Raw genomic sequence first — 13,441 nt, 5'->3', positions numbered from 1 at the left:
TATTCTGCGCTAATCTCAGACATTATCTTGTCTGGATATTCTGTATTTACACTCCTGGTTTGCAGCTGTACAAACTGCATTTTATTGACTACTTCATGTTTATTTGACTACCTTGGATGTTCCAAGCCCTGGAAAAAAAGCAGTGGTCAAACATCATGCACTGCAGTTTTGCCTCTGGCACTGCCCTGCAGCTCTAGTGGCAGCCTCACGACGATCCAGTATTTATTTGTTCCATTCCACGTTGATACACTGACTTTTGGAGGCACAGACCTTTCAGGAAAAGTCCTGATTTCCAGAAGATTGGGAGTCAATAAATGCAGTACCTGCATGCTGGCAAAGAATAAAATAATAAAGTGTCCGATTTTTGATGTCCTCTATGAAGCAGCATTAGCCTCTCCGCGCTCTTTCCTGTCACCCCGCTGACTGCAATTGGTCACGCAAGCCCAACAGTACAGCAGAAGGGGCTGGGGGATGAGAGGTCAAAGTAAAGCGAAGCGGAACCACATGATGATGGAATTTTCTGAAAATATCAAGACACCAGTACAAATAAATGCTAACTAAATGTCAATAATTTCTGTCAGCCATCTTGATTTACATAGCTGGGGACAAGCTTTCCTCTTGGGAAGTATGCACTATGCTTGGAAATTCTATGTTTTATAAAGGCCAATAAAATTGTCATGTAGTTAGTAACCTTGTGCCCGGTTCAGGAAAAACATCTATGGGAGGAATGTTCCCAAACATAAAGTTATGCCTATGCGTAAGTAAATAAAATCTGCACTCAAAGCCACTTCAGCAACTCCAGTCTAGTAAGTTTACTGCTATATCTTTTTTTTTGGGAACAAAGTTTATTGATTTTATAAAGGTTCCATGTGTACCAGTAACATGAGGCATACAGTTGCAGCAAGCATAAATTCACTAGAGTAGCAAACCCCCATCTTTTCTTGAACCTCGCTGAATAAACACATGAAACATTATACACAACCCTGGTATTAACCCAAAACATGCAGCGCCTCGGCTTATACTACATTTACAATTGTAGTCCTCGTCAGAGTTATCATGTCCTAGTGGGTGAACAGTTATTGCTGACTTCACATCTTTCTTGTTACCTCGCCTTCTGATTGGCCATCCGTGACCCTGTATATTTCATAGGGATGCCTCTGAAGGTGGCCCACCTGGTCCAAATCTTGGTTACTGCCATATCATAAGTGTAAATCAGATAACTATACTTTGAATTGCGAATTGTAAAATGTAGGGCAACAAAAATCATCTGAAGTAAATGAGTCACAGGAAGCACAGATGTAGAGCCCACACCCCGGTCTCTGCCCTCTGGCTACAATATGTTGCCTTCAGACTATCCCACTTAAAAGGAAGAGGAACTCAACTTAGTATCTTCATTCAGTTCTCTACAGGAACTGCATTGGGAGACTAGGGACTCCTCATGAGTAGATAGGCACAATCTTTGCTCCCTGAAGTCAGCTGCTACTTCTGGATGTTCCACATGCTGGGCTTTTAGTCCTTTATAGTCTCTTTCACTTTGAGCCAGACCCTCTCCATCCATCTCTGACGAGCCTGTCAGGCTTCTAGGCAGACCCTTAGCTCCTCCAGCAAGTTGCAGACATCAGGAGATGTCCCCTAACTTCTGGGAGACTAGCGCTGGTGTCGTGGCTTGGGTCCGAATTTTATACAGGATGTGGATCAACTGTCTAAGTTTCTGGTACTAGTTTGGGGTAGTTCCCTCTTAAAAGTTTTTTCCTGGCTGTTGCTCATACACAGCCTTTGTGCAAGCTGGTGGCTATGACAGCAAGCAGAAATGATGCTTGCGCCCAACGGGAGTATTCAAAACATGAGCACAATGAAGTGTGAGATCTCCGCATCTGGCTGTCATCAGATTTCCCAAAGCAATAATCAGGGACAACGACTAGAAACTTACCTTAAACAACAGAAACTGCTGACCGCCCCTCCCCACACCACCTAAAAATGGCAGTGTCCAGGAAGAACTAATCAGAAGCCCTTTGCTAACTCTTGGTGACTGGGTCTCCATTATCTAGCCACAGGAATGCAGTGAAGACATGTCCATTGCCCAGGGAATCTGTATATCCTAATTCTCCATCTTGTGCCATGCTAACCCAAGGGTCATCCAAAATGTATTGCACTGTTCACAGTACTCATACTCTAACTGTACTCTTGCTGTACTCCCACATGTGTTGCACATCCACCGCACATTCACACATTTGACATGCCCATGGAATGTGAGCGCAAGGGTCCGGAGGACATAATAAAGCAGAACTTTACACGACTGGGATCAGTAACTTCACTCTCTCACAAAAAAATGTCTGGTCAAGACAAATAATTCACAAAGCTTGGTGCGGAGTCACCACCACTTTATGTGACCAATCCAGGACCTGGACAACAGCCCCATGTCAGTTTTGAGGGCATGCTTGGTGTGCTCTTCCAGGTTACAGAACAGGTTCTGGACTTTGCGTTACTTTAGGTAGGCCTAGACCTCTGTGCACATGCTAGATTAGTGTGGCTACAGGGCTAACAAAAATGTCAGGCTAGCAGTTTCACGATCAGTAAGTCACTCAGAGGAGCTTACATGCCCTATACCATGCAGGAGACTATCCAGTCCCTGTAGTATGTCTATATCTATGTATTGTTTTCTGAATGTTCTTTAATTACAGAAGGCTGGCAAGGTAGCAAAAACTCTCTCTAAGCCAGACATAAAAAGAACTAGTGTTAAAGTAACATACTTGAAGGCTGTGATCTTAATACAATATTAATAACCAGAAGATGAACACCAATCACCATTCAGACCAGTAAGTTTCTCTCCACGAGTATCAAGCTGAGGGTATTTGTGCTCAATGCCACAGAGATGCCTCACGCATGGGCAGCTTAAAAACTTCTACAGAGCAGCAAAAGAAAAGGACAACACACTCCCACGAGAAACAAACATTAAATTCTACTCTTCAACCTCCACAATTACGCAAAGGAACTTTAAATTTTATCTCAATGATCAATTTTTCAAAGCTGTGAAAGGTATCTAAAACAACAAAAATACATACCCACATTACCATCATCATTCTTTAACTATACAGATCTGCATGTGTTGTCAATTGAGGCACCTGCAGTGCTCTACAATCTGCCTCACAGTTTTGGTCTTAGTGATATGACAGACAGAGGGACACGTGAGGAACAAACATTTAATACATTAGTTCCTTACTTCAAACCCCTATGTCACACATTATATATTATATATATATATTTAAGGATGAACAGTGATATACAGTTTTATCCACACTACTGAGGAATTCTCCCTCTAAAAATCACTAAGCAGCTGACAAATGACATATACATGTAATCATTTTGTACAGTTTCCAGTGAGCATTCAAAAATGCTTCATTAAGAATCTAACTAAGTGATTTGTTGGGAACGAACCCTAGCAGATTTTGCTAGGTTTCATAGTTTAATAAAGGTATAGATTTGTTACGTTCATGCCATGAATGATATGTATGTTAACTAACATTCATATTAAATGGTCATGTATACTGAAATTCTCCAAGTCCCTCATTTGTTTCAGATTGCCTTTTGGTAATGGATGGCATGGAGCTAAAAGGGCTAAAAGGTTTCTGAAATCTCGCCCTATTCTGCCTCCCATGCTTCTCGTAGGTCTTATGAGCAAAGACTATCCCAAGAATAGCAGGGCTGCTCTGCCGAGTGCCTGCCCAAGATATTACACATGTTTACTGGACCCCAACTCTAAAGTCACTAAACAGTCATATACTCTACCTTCGAAGCCTTTTTCCATAATGTATGTGTTCTGGCGTCTATCGAGCCCACAAGCACCTGCGTAGAATGATATACAATGGAAAAGCAGTGAATATTGTGGAAACACCAACATTTTCTCGTTCTTCAGCATCTACATGTCCCCTCTGTTGGGCTTCACATTTCTGGACTTACACAAATCCCTGATGTGATGCAATTATCTCTCTCTCTAGACAAACCAATTTGAAGACTATGAGAAAAAAATCTCAGAATGGCTGTGGATGGTCCTACAGCAGGGCGATGACCAAACTGGCTTGTGGGCCTTTGGGTGATGGAAAATAGTCTAGAGGGTGTTTGTCCTCATGGAATTGGGTAACTTGGAAGAGCCTCATGGTGTTTAGCTGCAGAGTAATTGGTAGGGTGAATGGGCAAGGCAGTTCTCATTAAGAAGAACAATGTCAGGTGTGATTAGAATGTAAGACTTGTTCCTGATGTCAACATCAAGCTCTTTGTCCAACGTTTGGTCATGTTCATAAGGCGGATCAGACTGGAGGCCTTGATACGCAGAGAGGTGAGCATTCTCTGTATACTTGGAGGACCATGCATGCAGGGAACTGAGCAGACCGCTGTAGCCAAACTGCTATTAACTGCAGGGCCATGGATACAACAAGAGGCTTAGACTGCCACTCATCATTTGAAATGAAATGGTTGAAGCACACTGGATGTGCCTAGTAGCTCTTGTGTGTGGGGCCATCAATAAAACAAGAAAGTTAGAAGTTGTTATCTTCATGTATACAGAGATGGGCATCCCAGAAGGGTTTTTCTCCCCTTAACTCTGTGATCTTAAACATAAGTTAGCGATAGGGCTGATGGTTTTTGTCTGTAAGAAAATAGGCATTCTGCATGAGCTTGGCATGATTTTGCCACCATAAACCTCTAACCAATTGTCAAAATAATGGCCTCACGCAGTGAAAAACTGAAACCTCTGAGTTACAGATTCAATGGCTATGTATCTACTTCAGAATCCAACTGGTTGGAGACAAGGCACCAACAGATAAGCATGGCGTTTATGATTAAATAAATAATGAACTTTAAATGTTATAGTTGCAACATTTATGCAGCCATAAAAATTCAAATGAGTGCTTAGTGGTCAAGTAGATTTCTTCACATTATTCCGCCCCTTAACACTATTTTAAATTTGTACTTTCCACCTGAGCTCCAGGTGTCTTCAGGTCATGATTGGGATAAGGGATGTGGAGCGGGTGAATAGGAATAGTGGAACAAGGATTTGGGGAGTGATTATCACACACACTTGTTTTACATTTATGTAGCCTAATTCAATATTAGTTGTGCCAGCATGAAAGGTACAGACAGACAAAGAGTATACTTTTCATAATGAACCGTGGTTTTAAACTAAGCTTAGGTTTAGGGGAACATTAAAGGCGATGTGCCCTAACACTGTCTCTCTTTGGCTCACCAAGTTCTTCACCCGGGACCATAGCTCCTCACTTAGTCTGTCGATGAGTGTCAGGCTCCTTACAAGCAAACATGTTGGGAACTGACATATATACAATACAATGGAAATGTCTATCTTAAAAAACACACTAAGATGGCCTCAATAAGCAACAAACCACCCCTGGGCAGTGGTGCCCACTAACCTATCATAAGATGGGGACTCCTATTATTATTATTATTATTATTATTAAGTTTGTATGGCGCACAGCTACCCAGAGGTTTCCTGGCGCCTGGGGACATTGCAAGACAAGAGGCAAGGGCAGGCAGGAAGATTCACAGGTTTTATTGATTAAAAAGCCATGTTTTCAGATCCTTGTGAAATTTGAGATAGTGCTTTTCATGACGTAGGTACATAGGAAGGGAGTTCCATAGGGAGGGAGCTAAAAAGGCAAAAGAACGTCCTCCCATGACACCTGCTGTCAGATCTCCCGAGGCTTCTCCGGGAGCAACGCTACTTTTATTAAGTGCTTTTGACTTTTAACCTGCCGCCTACCTGCACTGCCTTAAAGCGCCTCGGATCCGGCGCCCTGATCCTCCCTGGCTGCCCTCTCTCCTGCACGCGACCAGACCTCCTCCGCTGATCGCCCCCTCCTCGCCTGACTCTCGGAGGGGGACGGGCGGCTCCTCCATCTTGGGCGGGTCTGGCCTCGGCGCTGCAGCTCTTTGGCTCCTCCCCCCCTGGCTATTACTTAAGGCGCACACCTGTCCACACTTCCTGACCTGCTGTCAGATCTCCCGAGGCTTCTCCGGGAGCAACGCTACTTTTATTAAGTGCTTTTGACTTTTAACCTGCCGCCTACCTGCACTGCCTTAAAGCGCCTCGGATCCGGCGCCCTGATCCTCCCTGGCTGCCCTCTCTCCTGCACGCGACCAGACCGCCTCCGCTGATCGCCCCCTCCTCGCCTGACTCTCGGAGGGGGACGGGCGGCTCCTCCATCTTGGGCGGGTCTGGCCTCGGCGCTGCAGCTCTTTGGCTCCTCCCCCCCTGGCTATTACTTAAGGCGCACACCTGTCCACACTTCCTGACCTGCTGTCAGATCTCCCGAGGCTTCTCCGGGAGCAACGCTACTTTTATTAAGTGCTTTTGACTTTTAACCTGCCGCCTACCTGCACTGCCTTAAAGCGCCTCGGATCCGGCGCCCTGATCCTCCCTGGCTGCCCTCTCTCCTGCACGCGACCAGACCGCCTCCGCTGATCGCCCCCTCCTCGCCTGACTCTCGGAGGGGGACGGGCGGCTCCTCCATCTTGGGCGGGTCTGGCCTCGGCGCTGCAGCTCTTTGGCTCCTCCCCCCCTGGCTATTACTTAAGGCGCACACCTGTCCACACTTCCTGACCTGCTGTCAGATCTCCCGAGGCTTCTCCGGGAGCAACGCTACTTTTATCAAGTGCTTTTGACTTTTAACCTGCCGCCTACCTGCACTGCCTTAAAGCGCCTCGGATCCGGCGCCCTGATCCTCCCTGGCTGCCCTCTCTCCTGCACGCGACCAGACCGCCTCCGCTGATCGCCCCCTCCTCGCCTGACTCTCGGAGGGGGACGGGTGGCTCCTCCATCTTGGGCGGGTCTGGCCTCGGCGCTGCAGCTCTTTGGCTCCTCCCCCCCTGGCTATTACTTAAGGCGCACACCTGTCCACACTTCCTGACCTGCTGTCAGATCTCCCGAGGCTTCTCCGGGAGCAACGCTACTTTTATCAAGTGCTTTTGACTTTTAACCTGCCGCCTACCTGCACTGCCTTAAAGCGCCTCGGATCCGGCGCCCTGATCCTCCCTGGCTGCCCTCTCTCCTGCACGCGACCAGACCGCCTCCGCTGATCGCCCCCTCCTCGCCTGACTCTCGGAGGGGGACGGGCGGCTCCTCCATCTTGGGCAGGTCTGGCCTCGGGCTGCAGCTCTTTGGCTCCTCCCCCCCTGGCTATTACTTAAGGCGCATACCTGTCCACACTTCCTGACCTGCTGTCAGATCTCCCGAGGCTTCTCCGGGAGCAACGCTACTTTTATTAAGTGCTTTTGACTTTTAACCTGCCGCCTACCTGCACTGCCTTAAAGCGCCTCGGATCCGGCGCACTGACCCTCCCTGGCTGCCCTCTCTCCTGCACGCGACCAGACCGCCTCCGCTGATCGCCCCCTCCTCGCCTGACTCTCGGAAGGGGACGGGCGGCTCCTCCATCTTGGGCGGGTCTGGCCTCGGCGCTGCAGCTCTTTGGCTCCTCCCCCCCTGGCTATTACTTAAGGCGCACACCTGTCCACACTTCCTGACCTGCTGTCAGATCTCCCGAGGCTTCTCCGGGAGCAACGCTACTTTTATTAAGTGCTTTTGACTTTTAACCTGCCGCCTACCTGCACTGCCTTAAAGCGCCTCGGATCCGGCGCCCTGATCCTCCCTGGCTGCACTCTCTCCTGCACGCGACCAGACCGCCTCCGCTGATCGCCCCCTCCTCGCCTGACTCTCGGAGGGGGACGGGCGGCTCCTCCATCTTGGGCGGGTCTGGCCTCGGCGCTGCAGCTCTTTGGCTCCTCCACCCCCTGCCACGCCCCCTTGACCCTCCTTTCTCATGTGTTGTCCCTTTATAACGGTGCCTGTCTTCCGGCAGCGCAGCGGACGAGCGCAGCGGGCGCGACGAAGGCGCGCCGAAGTTGCGCCTAAGTTAAGCCCGTCTGCGCCCGTCCGCGACGGGCCGGGACCAGGGGCCACACCCCCTGCTTCTCACTTGGTCTATTCCCCTGCTCAACTGATAGCACTATCTGTCTTTTCTTTCCCCCCCCCTGTTCCCTTACATCATCTACACTCACTTGGTATTCTTTCCTCTCCTTTGCCTTATCCGATACCAACTTCTGTCAATTCTTCCTTTTGTTCTACTATATCATCTCCGGTTTCTCGTCCTCCCCCTGTCCCTACTGTGGCTTCGGCCTACTTACTTAATACCCGGTCTGCAGTTAAACATCAGACAGCACTCTTTAACCTTCTGACCACTGACTCTCCTGACTTTTTATTTCTGACTGAAACTTGGTTCTCTGCCGACTCTCTCCCTGATCTTTTAGCCATCCTCCCCGACACCTACTATGCCCTCCGAGCTGATCGCTCGGATGGCAGGGCCGGTGGAGGGGTGGCGATGATCGTTCGGTCGGCACTCAAATTTCAACTCCTCCCTCACTCCCTCATATCCAACGTGGACTTCCTTGTGGCCCGTTCCCTTAATCTTCCCTCTCCTCTTACTGTTGTCCTTGTTTATCGTCCCCCTCAATCGATGCCTTCTTTCGTAGCCTCCATTCAGGATCTTCTAGCCACCTTGGTGGTTAATAACTCCTCCGTTTTATTTCTCGGAGATTTCAACTTCTGGCCAGGAGATCCAAAGGAGGATTTCCCTTCTAAAGACTTTTCTGCCACTCTCCACTGCTTGAATCTCACTTCCTATGTCACAGCTTCTACCCATGTTCAAGGTCATATCCTTGATCAAATCTGGTCTTCTTGCCCCCTTGCCTCACCTCCCTCTATTTCCCCCTGTGTTTGGTCGGATCACCATATTATTTCCTTTTCTATTCACTTGGGTGTGGTTGACAAGCCCTCTTTTCCCAAAAATCTTCTTGTCCGTAATTGGAATCAGACCGACCTTGATTCCCTTTCACGTTCTTTGGCTTCCTCCGCTCCTGATCTTACCAACCTTTCCCTTGAGTCCCAGGCCAATGCCATCAGTACATGGCTTTCCTCTTCGTGTGATCGTGTGGCCCCGCTAAAAAAGATAAAGGCGGTTCGCCCTTACGATGCGCATAAATGGTTTTCTCCAGAGCTTAAAGCTTTAAAACTCGACCTCAGGCGGTCGGAACGTCTCTGGAGACGACAGTACTCTCCCTCCTTGCGCGCTAAATATAAATCACTCCTCACCGATTATAAACAAGCTATCCTAGTGGCCAAAACCTCCTATTTCACCGAGAAAGTAGCTCTTTCTGCAAATAAATCCCGTGAAATTTTTTCCCTGGTTCACAATCTTGCCACCTCTGATCGCTCTTCCCTTGGTTTGGTCCCCTCTCAGTCCCTCTGTTTGTCACTCAATGACTTTTTTATGGACAAGATCGTGAGAATTAAAGCTAACATTCCGACTGTGCCCCAACCCACTTCTAGGTGCTTTGTCATTTCCCCGCCTTCTTCCCTTGCCACTTTCCCCCCTATTTCTCCTGATCTATTCTGCAACTATTTGCTCAAAGTTAAATCGGGTTCCCCTGCAGATTGTGCCCCGGCACGCATTCTAAAAACTCTTTTCACCAACTCTCCTGTTCCCCCGCTCACTTTACTTAATTCTTCTTTGGCCTCTGGTTCTGTCCCTCTATCATTTAAATCCGCCGTTGTTCTCCCCATTCTAAAAAAACCCAGTCTGGATCCTTCCCTCCTTGCCCATTTCCGACCCATCTCCCTTCTCCCCTATTTAGCTAAGATCGTCGAGACCCATGTCACCTCTTGCCTCTCCTCGTATATCGAGGATAATGGCCTTCTCGCTTCCCACCAGGCAGGCTTTCGCTCAGGTCACTCAACGGAGGCAGTGGTTCTCGCGGTTCTGGATGAACTTAAGGGGAAGGCAGATTCCAACCTCCCCCAAGCCTTGGTCCTTCTCGATCTGTCCGCTGCGTTTGACACGGTTGACCATTCCATTCTTCTCGCCCGTGTCAGCGCAGCGGGCATTCGGGGTGCGGCCTTCTCCTGGCTGGCATCCTTCCTTCGGGATAGGTCCCAGGCGGTTCATCTCTCCGGCTTTTCTGCCCCCCCGTCCAGTCACCTGTGGTGTTCCTCAGGGTTCTTCTCTTTCCCCCCTTCTTTTCAATCTTTACATCTGTCCCCTTGTCACCTCTCTTCTTGAGCTGGGGGTCTCTGTGTATAATTACGCAGATGACCTCCAGCTCGTCTTTGATCTTTCCTCCTCTCCTGACTCTCTTCCTAAGTTCAGTTCCACCTTAATCTTCATCTCCGAGTGGATGAGCGCTAACCATCTTAAGCTCAACCCTGATAAGACGGAACTTGTCCTCACGGGTGGTTTATCTAACCCTTGGTCCCCAGCACACTGGACCCTCTCTTTTGGTCCCCCTCCTACGCCTTCCTCTTCTGTTCGCACCCTCGGCATCAAAGTAAGTTCTGACTTAACAATGCATAGTCAGATTGGCTCTGTTGTGTCTTCCTGCTTTCTTTCCCTCCGTCTCATCCGGAAAATCTCACGCTTTTTCACCACTGATGCACTCAAAACCATAGTCCTGGCTTTAGTCATCTCTCGCCTCGACTATGGGAATGGCCTGTACGTGGGCATCCCTGCCTACGAGTCTCGACGCTTCAAAATCAAGCTGCCCGCCTCATTTTCACCCTTCCCAAATCCTCTCACATTACTCCTGTCCTTAAATCTCTTCACTGGCTTCCTATCCGCTTCAGATCTCTTTTCAAATTAGCCTGTTTTGCCTTTCGAGCTTATTCCCGTTCTGCCCCTGCCTACATCACCTCCCTTATTTCATCCCACGTCCCTAGTCGAACCCTCCGTTCTTCTTCTCTCTCTCTTTTGCGCGTCCCCCGTTTCCGCAAATCCAGAACTGGTGGCACTCGTCTCTCCGTCTTGGCCCCCCAGTTCTGGAACAGCCTTCCACTCCATATTCGTTCCATCCCCATTTACACCCACTTTCGAAAAGCCCTCAAAACTTTTCTTTTCACTCAGGCCTTTTCTTCATAGGTTCCCCGGATCCCCTCTGTGAGCTCTGACCAGGTCCCCAGCGCCACGAAGCCGCTTGGTAGCAGTGCGCTTTATTAAATATTTTTTTCATTTTCATTTCATTTTTCCCATTCTGGCTCGTTTGATTCTGGGCACCTGAAATTTTAATTGATTCGAGGATCGAAGTAGGCGTGAAGGGCGATAGTGTTGGACCAGGGCACTTAGATAGTGGGGGGCAGAGCCCATGTTTATTCTGTGCATATAGCAGAGGGCTTTGAATTTGGCGCGGTTGTCAATTCTCAGCCACTGAAGTTCACGCAGTGCACCAGAAGTGGGAGCCGTTCTGGGAAGATGGCAGCGCAGTCTTACAGCGGCATTCTGGACGACACGAGAATTGCTTTGAACAGGGAGTAACCCTATTTCATTTTCACATAACTGTATGTGGTTTGCACGAAGAGCACATTCTGCCACCATACGGTTGCCTTGAATGCTTGGGGTAGCAAGAGTGATGGAAAAGAGGCCCCCGAAAAGAGGCAAAATGGACCAAGTAAAGGAAATGACGAGGAAGCCTTATGAATAGAGTGGTCTTGACAGGAACGCTAGTATCTCAGCAGACTGAGTGTAAGTAACCGGCCATAGGTCTTTGGAAGACAGATTGGAAGGGAACAAGAGGTAATATGGGAGAGGGAGAAATGGGTAGTGGGGGGGGGCGAAGCATCAACGATATCCCAGAGGATAGAGTGTAAAGAAAGCTGATAAGTGGACGCGTGCACACATCCAGAAATCACTTTGGTCACTAAAAATTCACAGGTTAGAAGCTCAAAACCCTGGTTTGAATTGAATACGCAACATTATAGCATCACGATTGCCAACACAAAAGCAATTTAAATCCAGCACACGTTCAACCTTCCCCAATCTACACATAGACATGACAGAAGGTGGAGTGGATCACCACACAATGGGATACTGAAATCTGTGAGTTAAAGAAACATGCCAGTGAAATGGCATTTTGTATGGCTAAAATAAGAGAAAATGACATGGTCACTTGAACAACCACAGGATGACTTTTAAACGTGATACCAGTTAACATGTTCCATTGTATAAACAACAAAAGACAACTTTAGTTTATCAAAAAAAAGGTAACCTGTGAGATATTAGTGATTTATTAAACCGTAACACAATATATGTTTATGCCAGTGAATGACACTAGTGTAAATGCCTCTAAAACACAGCAAAACGGGTACATTAATTGGTCATATCTCTAATAAATTAGCGGCGATCAAAATAAAGACAAGATGCACTGATTGGCTGTACATTCTTTAATAGAACAGTCAGGAATGTGAAGTTATTGTTGGTGTCAACATAATAAAACCAATAAAAAACAATTTCTTCATAAGAAGTACAGCAAAACTGACTATGGCTTGATTCATAGGCTTCCCATGAACATAGGAGACAGACTACTGATATTTCTAGCTAGAAAATCTTAGATCTTTGCTGGTACAGGTGAAAAAAGACTCGATCTTCACAATCACACGTTTCTCTATGAGATATTCTGCAAGGATATCTCAAAGAGAACTTCCTGATTGTTAAGATGAAGTCTCTTTCAGTTGCACTAGCTATGATCTAAGATTTTCTAGCTAAAATATAAGCTAGAGTATAATATACAATGGTGAAAAAGGCATTATGTGAAGTTATTGTTATAAAACGAAACTACATGAAGGGAAAATGTGAAAAAGATGGGATAAAAGGTAACAAACTAATATGTTACCTATGTAGTGATAATGTGACCTTAAACTTTACTAGACATAGAAGAAATAAAATTGGCTAGGTTATGAGCCGTAGAGCAAATCAAATTATGCACGAATTACAATCTGCTATCAATTTTATTTATCAGAAAGTACATTTTCTAAAATATGACAACCACAGTTATTAATCAACGAAATCTTTTTTATATATTACTGGTTATTATTTGACTATGGTCCTAAGGATGCTTACAGTTATAGACTAAGGATGAAAAGTAGTACTTCACATTTAGCAAACAAATGAGCTAGCCGTGATCATTTAATGATTAACAAAGAATAAATATTATTTGTGCATTTTTTTAAACAGTCTTTATTGTTTTTTTCTACTACTTCATAAACAATAGATACAATATTACACGATTAGTATCACATGACGAACAGTGCATCGTTTATTTCGCCTAATGGTATCAGTGGTCACAAAGACTCACTTGCCCAACAGGCGTCAGGAAGGAGAACATTGCACAAATGGAACAATAAGAAAACCATACTAAACTGTTAGCTTCACCCTGAACAGTGAGGGATTTTTTATAAATGTGTTATGATGCGACTATATCTGAGCATCATCAGTGCGCCATCCTTATGACATGATGGATGCGTCATATTTACTGTATGACGCGTCGTTTCGCGAGTCACAGATACGTCAGTATTTCTGACGTATCTGAAGGCGCAAAAGTGAAGCATTGCTGG

General features: G+C 46.7%; 1 protein-coding gene across 1 annotated transcript in view; it reads right to left on the bottom strand.

The window, feature by feature from the left end:
* The window catches only part of MEGF11 (multiple EGF like domains 11), a 1,813,102-nt gene that overhangs the window by 37,025 nt on the left and 1,762,636 nt on the right, over positions 1 to 13,441 (bottom strand). The window contains exon 22 of the mRNA XM_085644629.1: positions 3,787 to 3,843. Coding sequence (XP_085500755.1) covers positions 3,787 to 3,843 — 57 coding nt within the window. The remainder of the gene's footprint in view (positions 1 to 3,786; positions 3,844 to 13,441) is intronic.

This window comes from Triturus cristatus, chromosome 3_1, assembly GCF_964204655.1.
Source record: "Triturus cristatus chromosome 3_1, aTriCri1.1, whole genome shotgun sequence".
NCBI lineage: Eukaryota > Metazoa > Chordata > Amphibia > Caudata > Salamandridae > Triturus > Triturus cristatus.
This window is presented reverse-complemented; position numbering and strand designations above follow the sequence as displayed.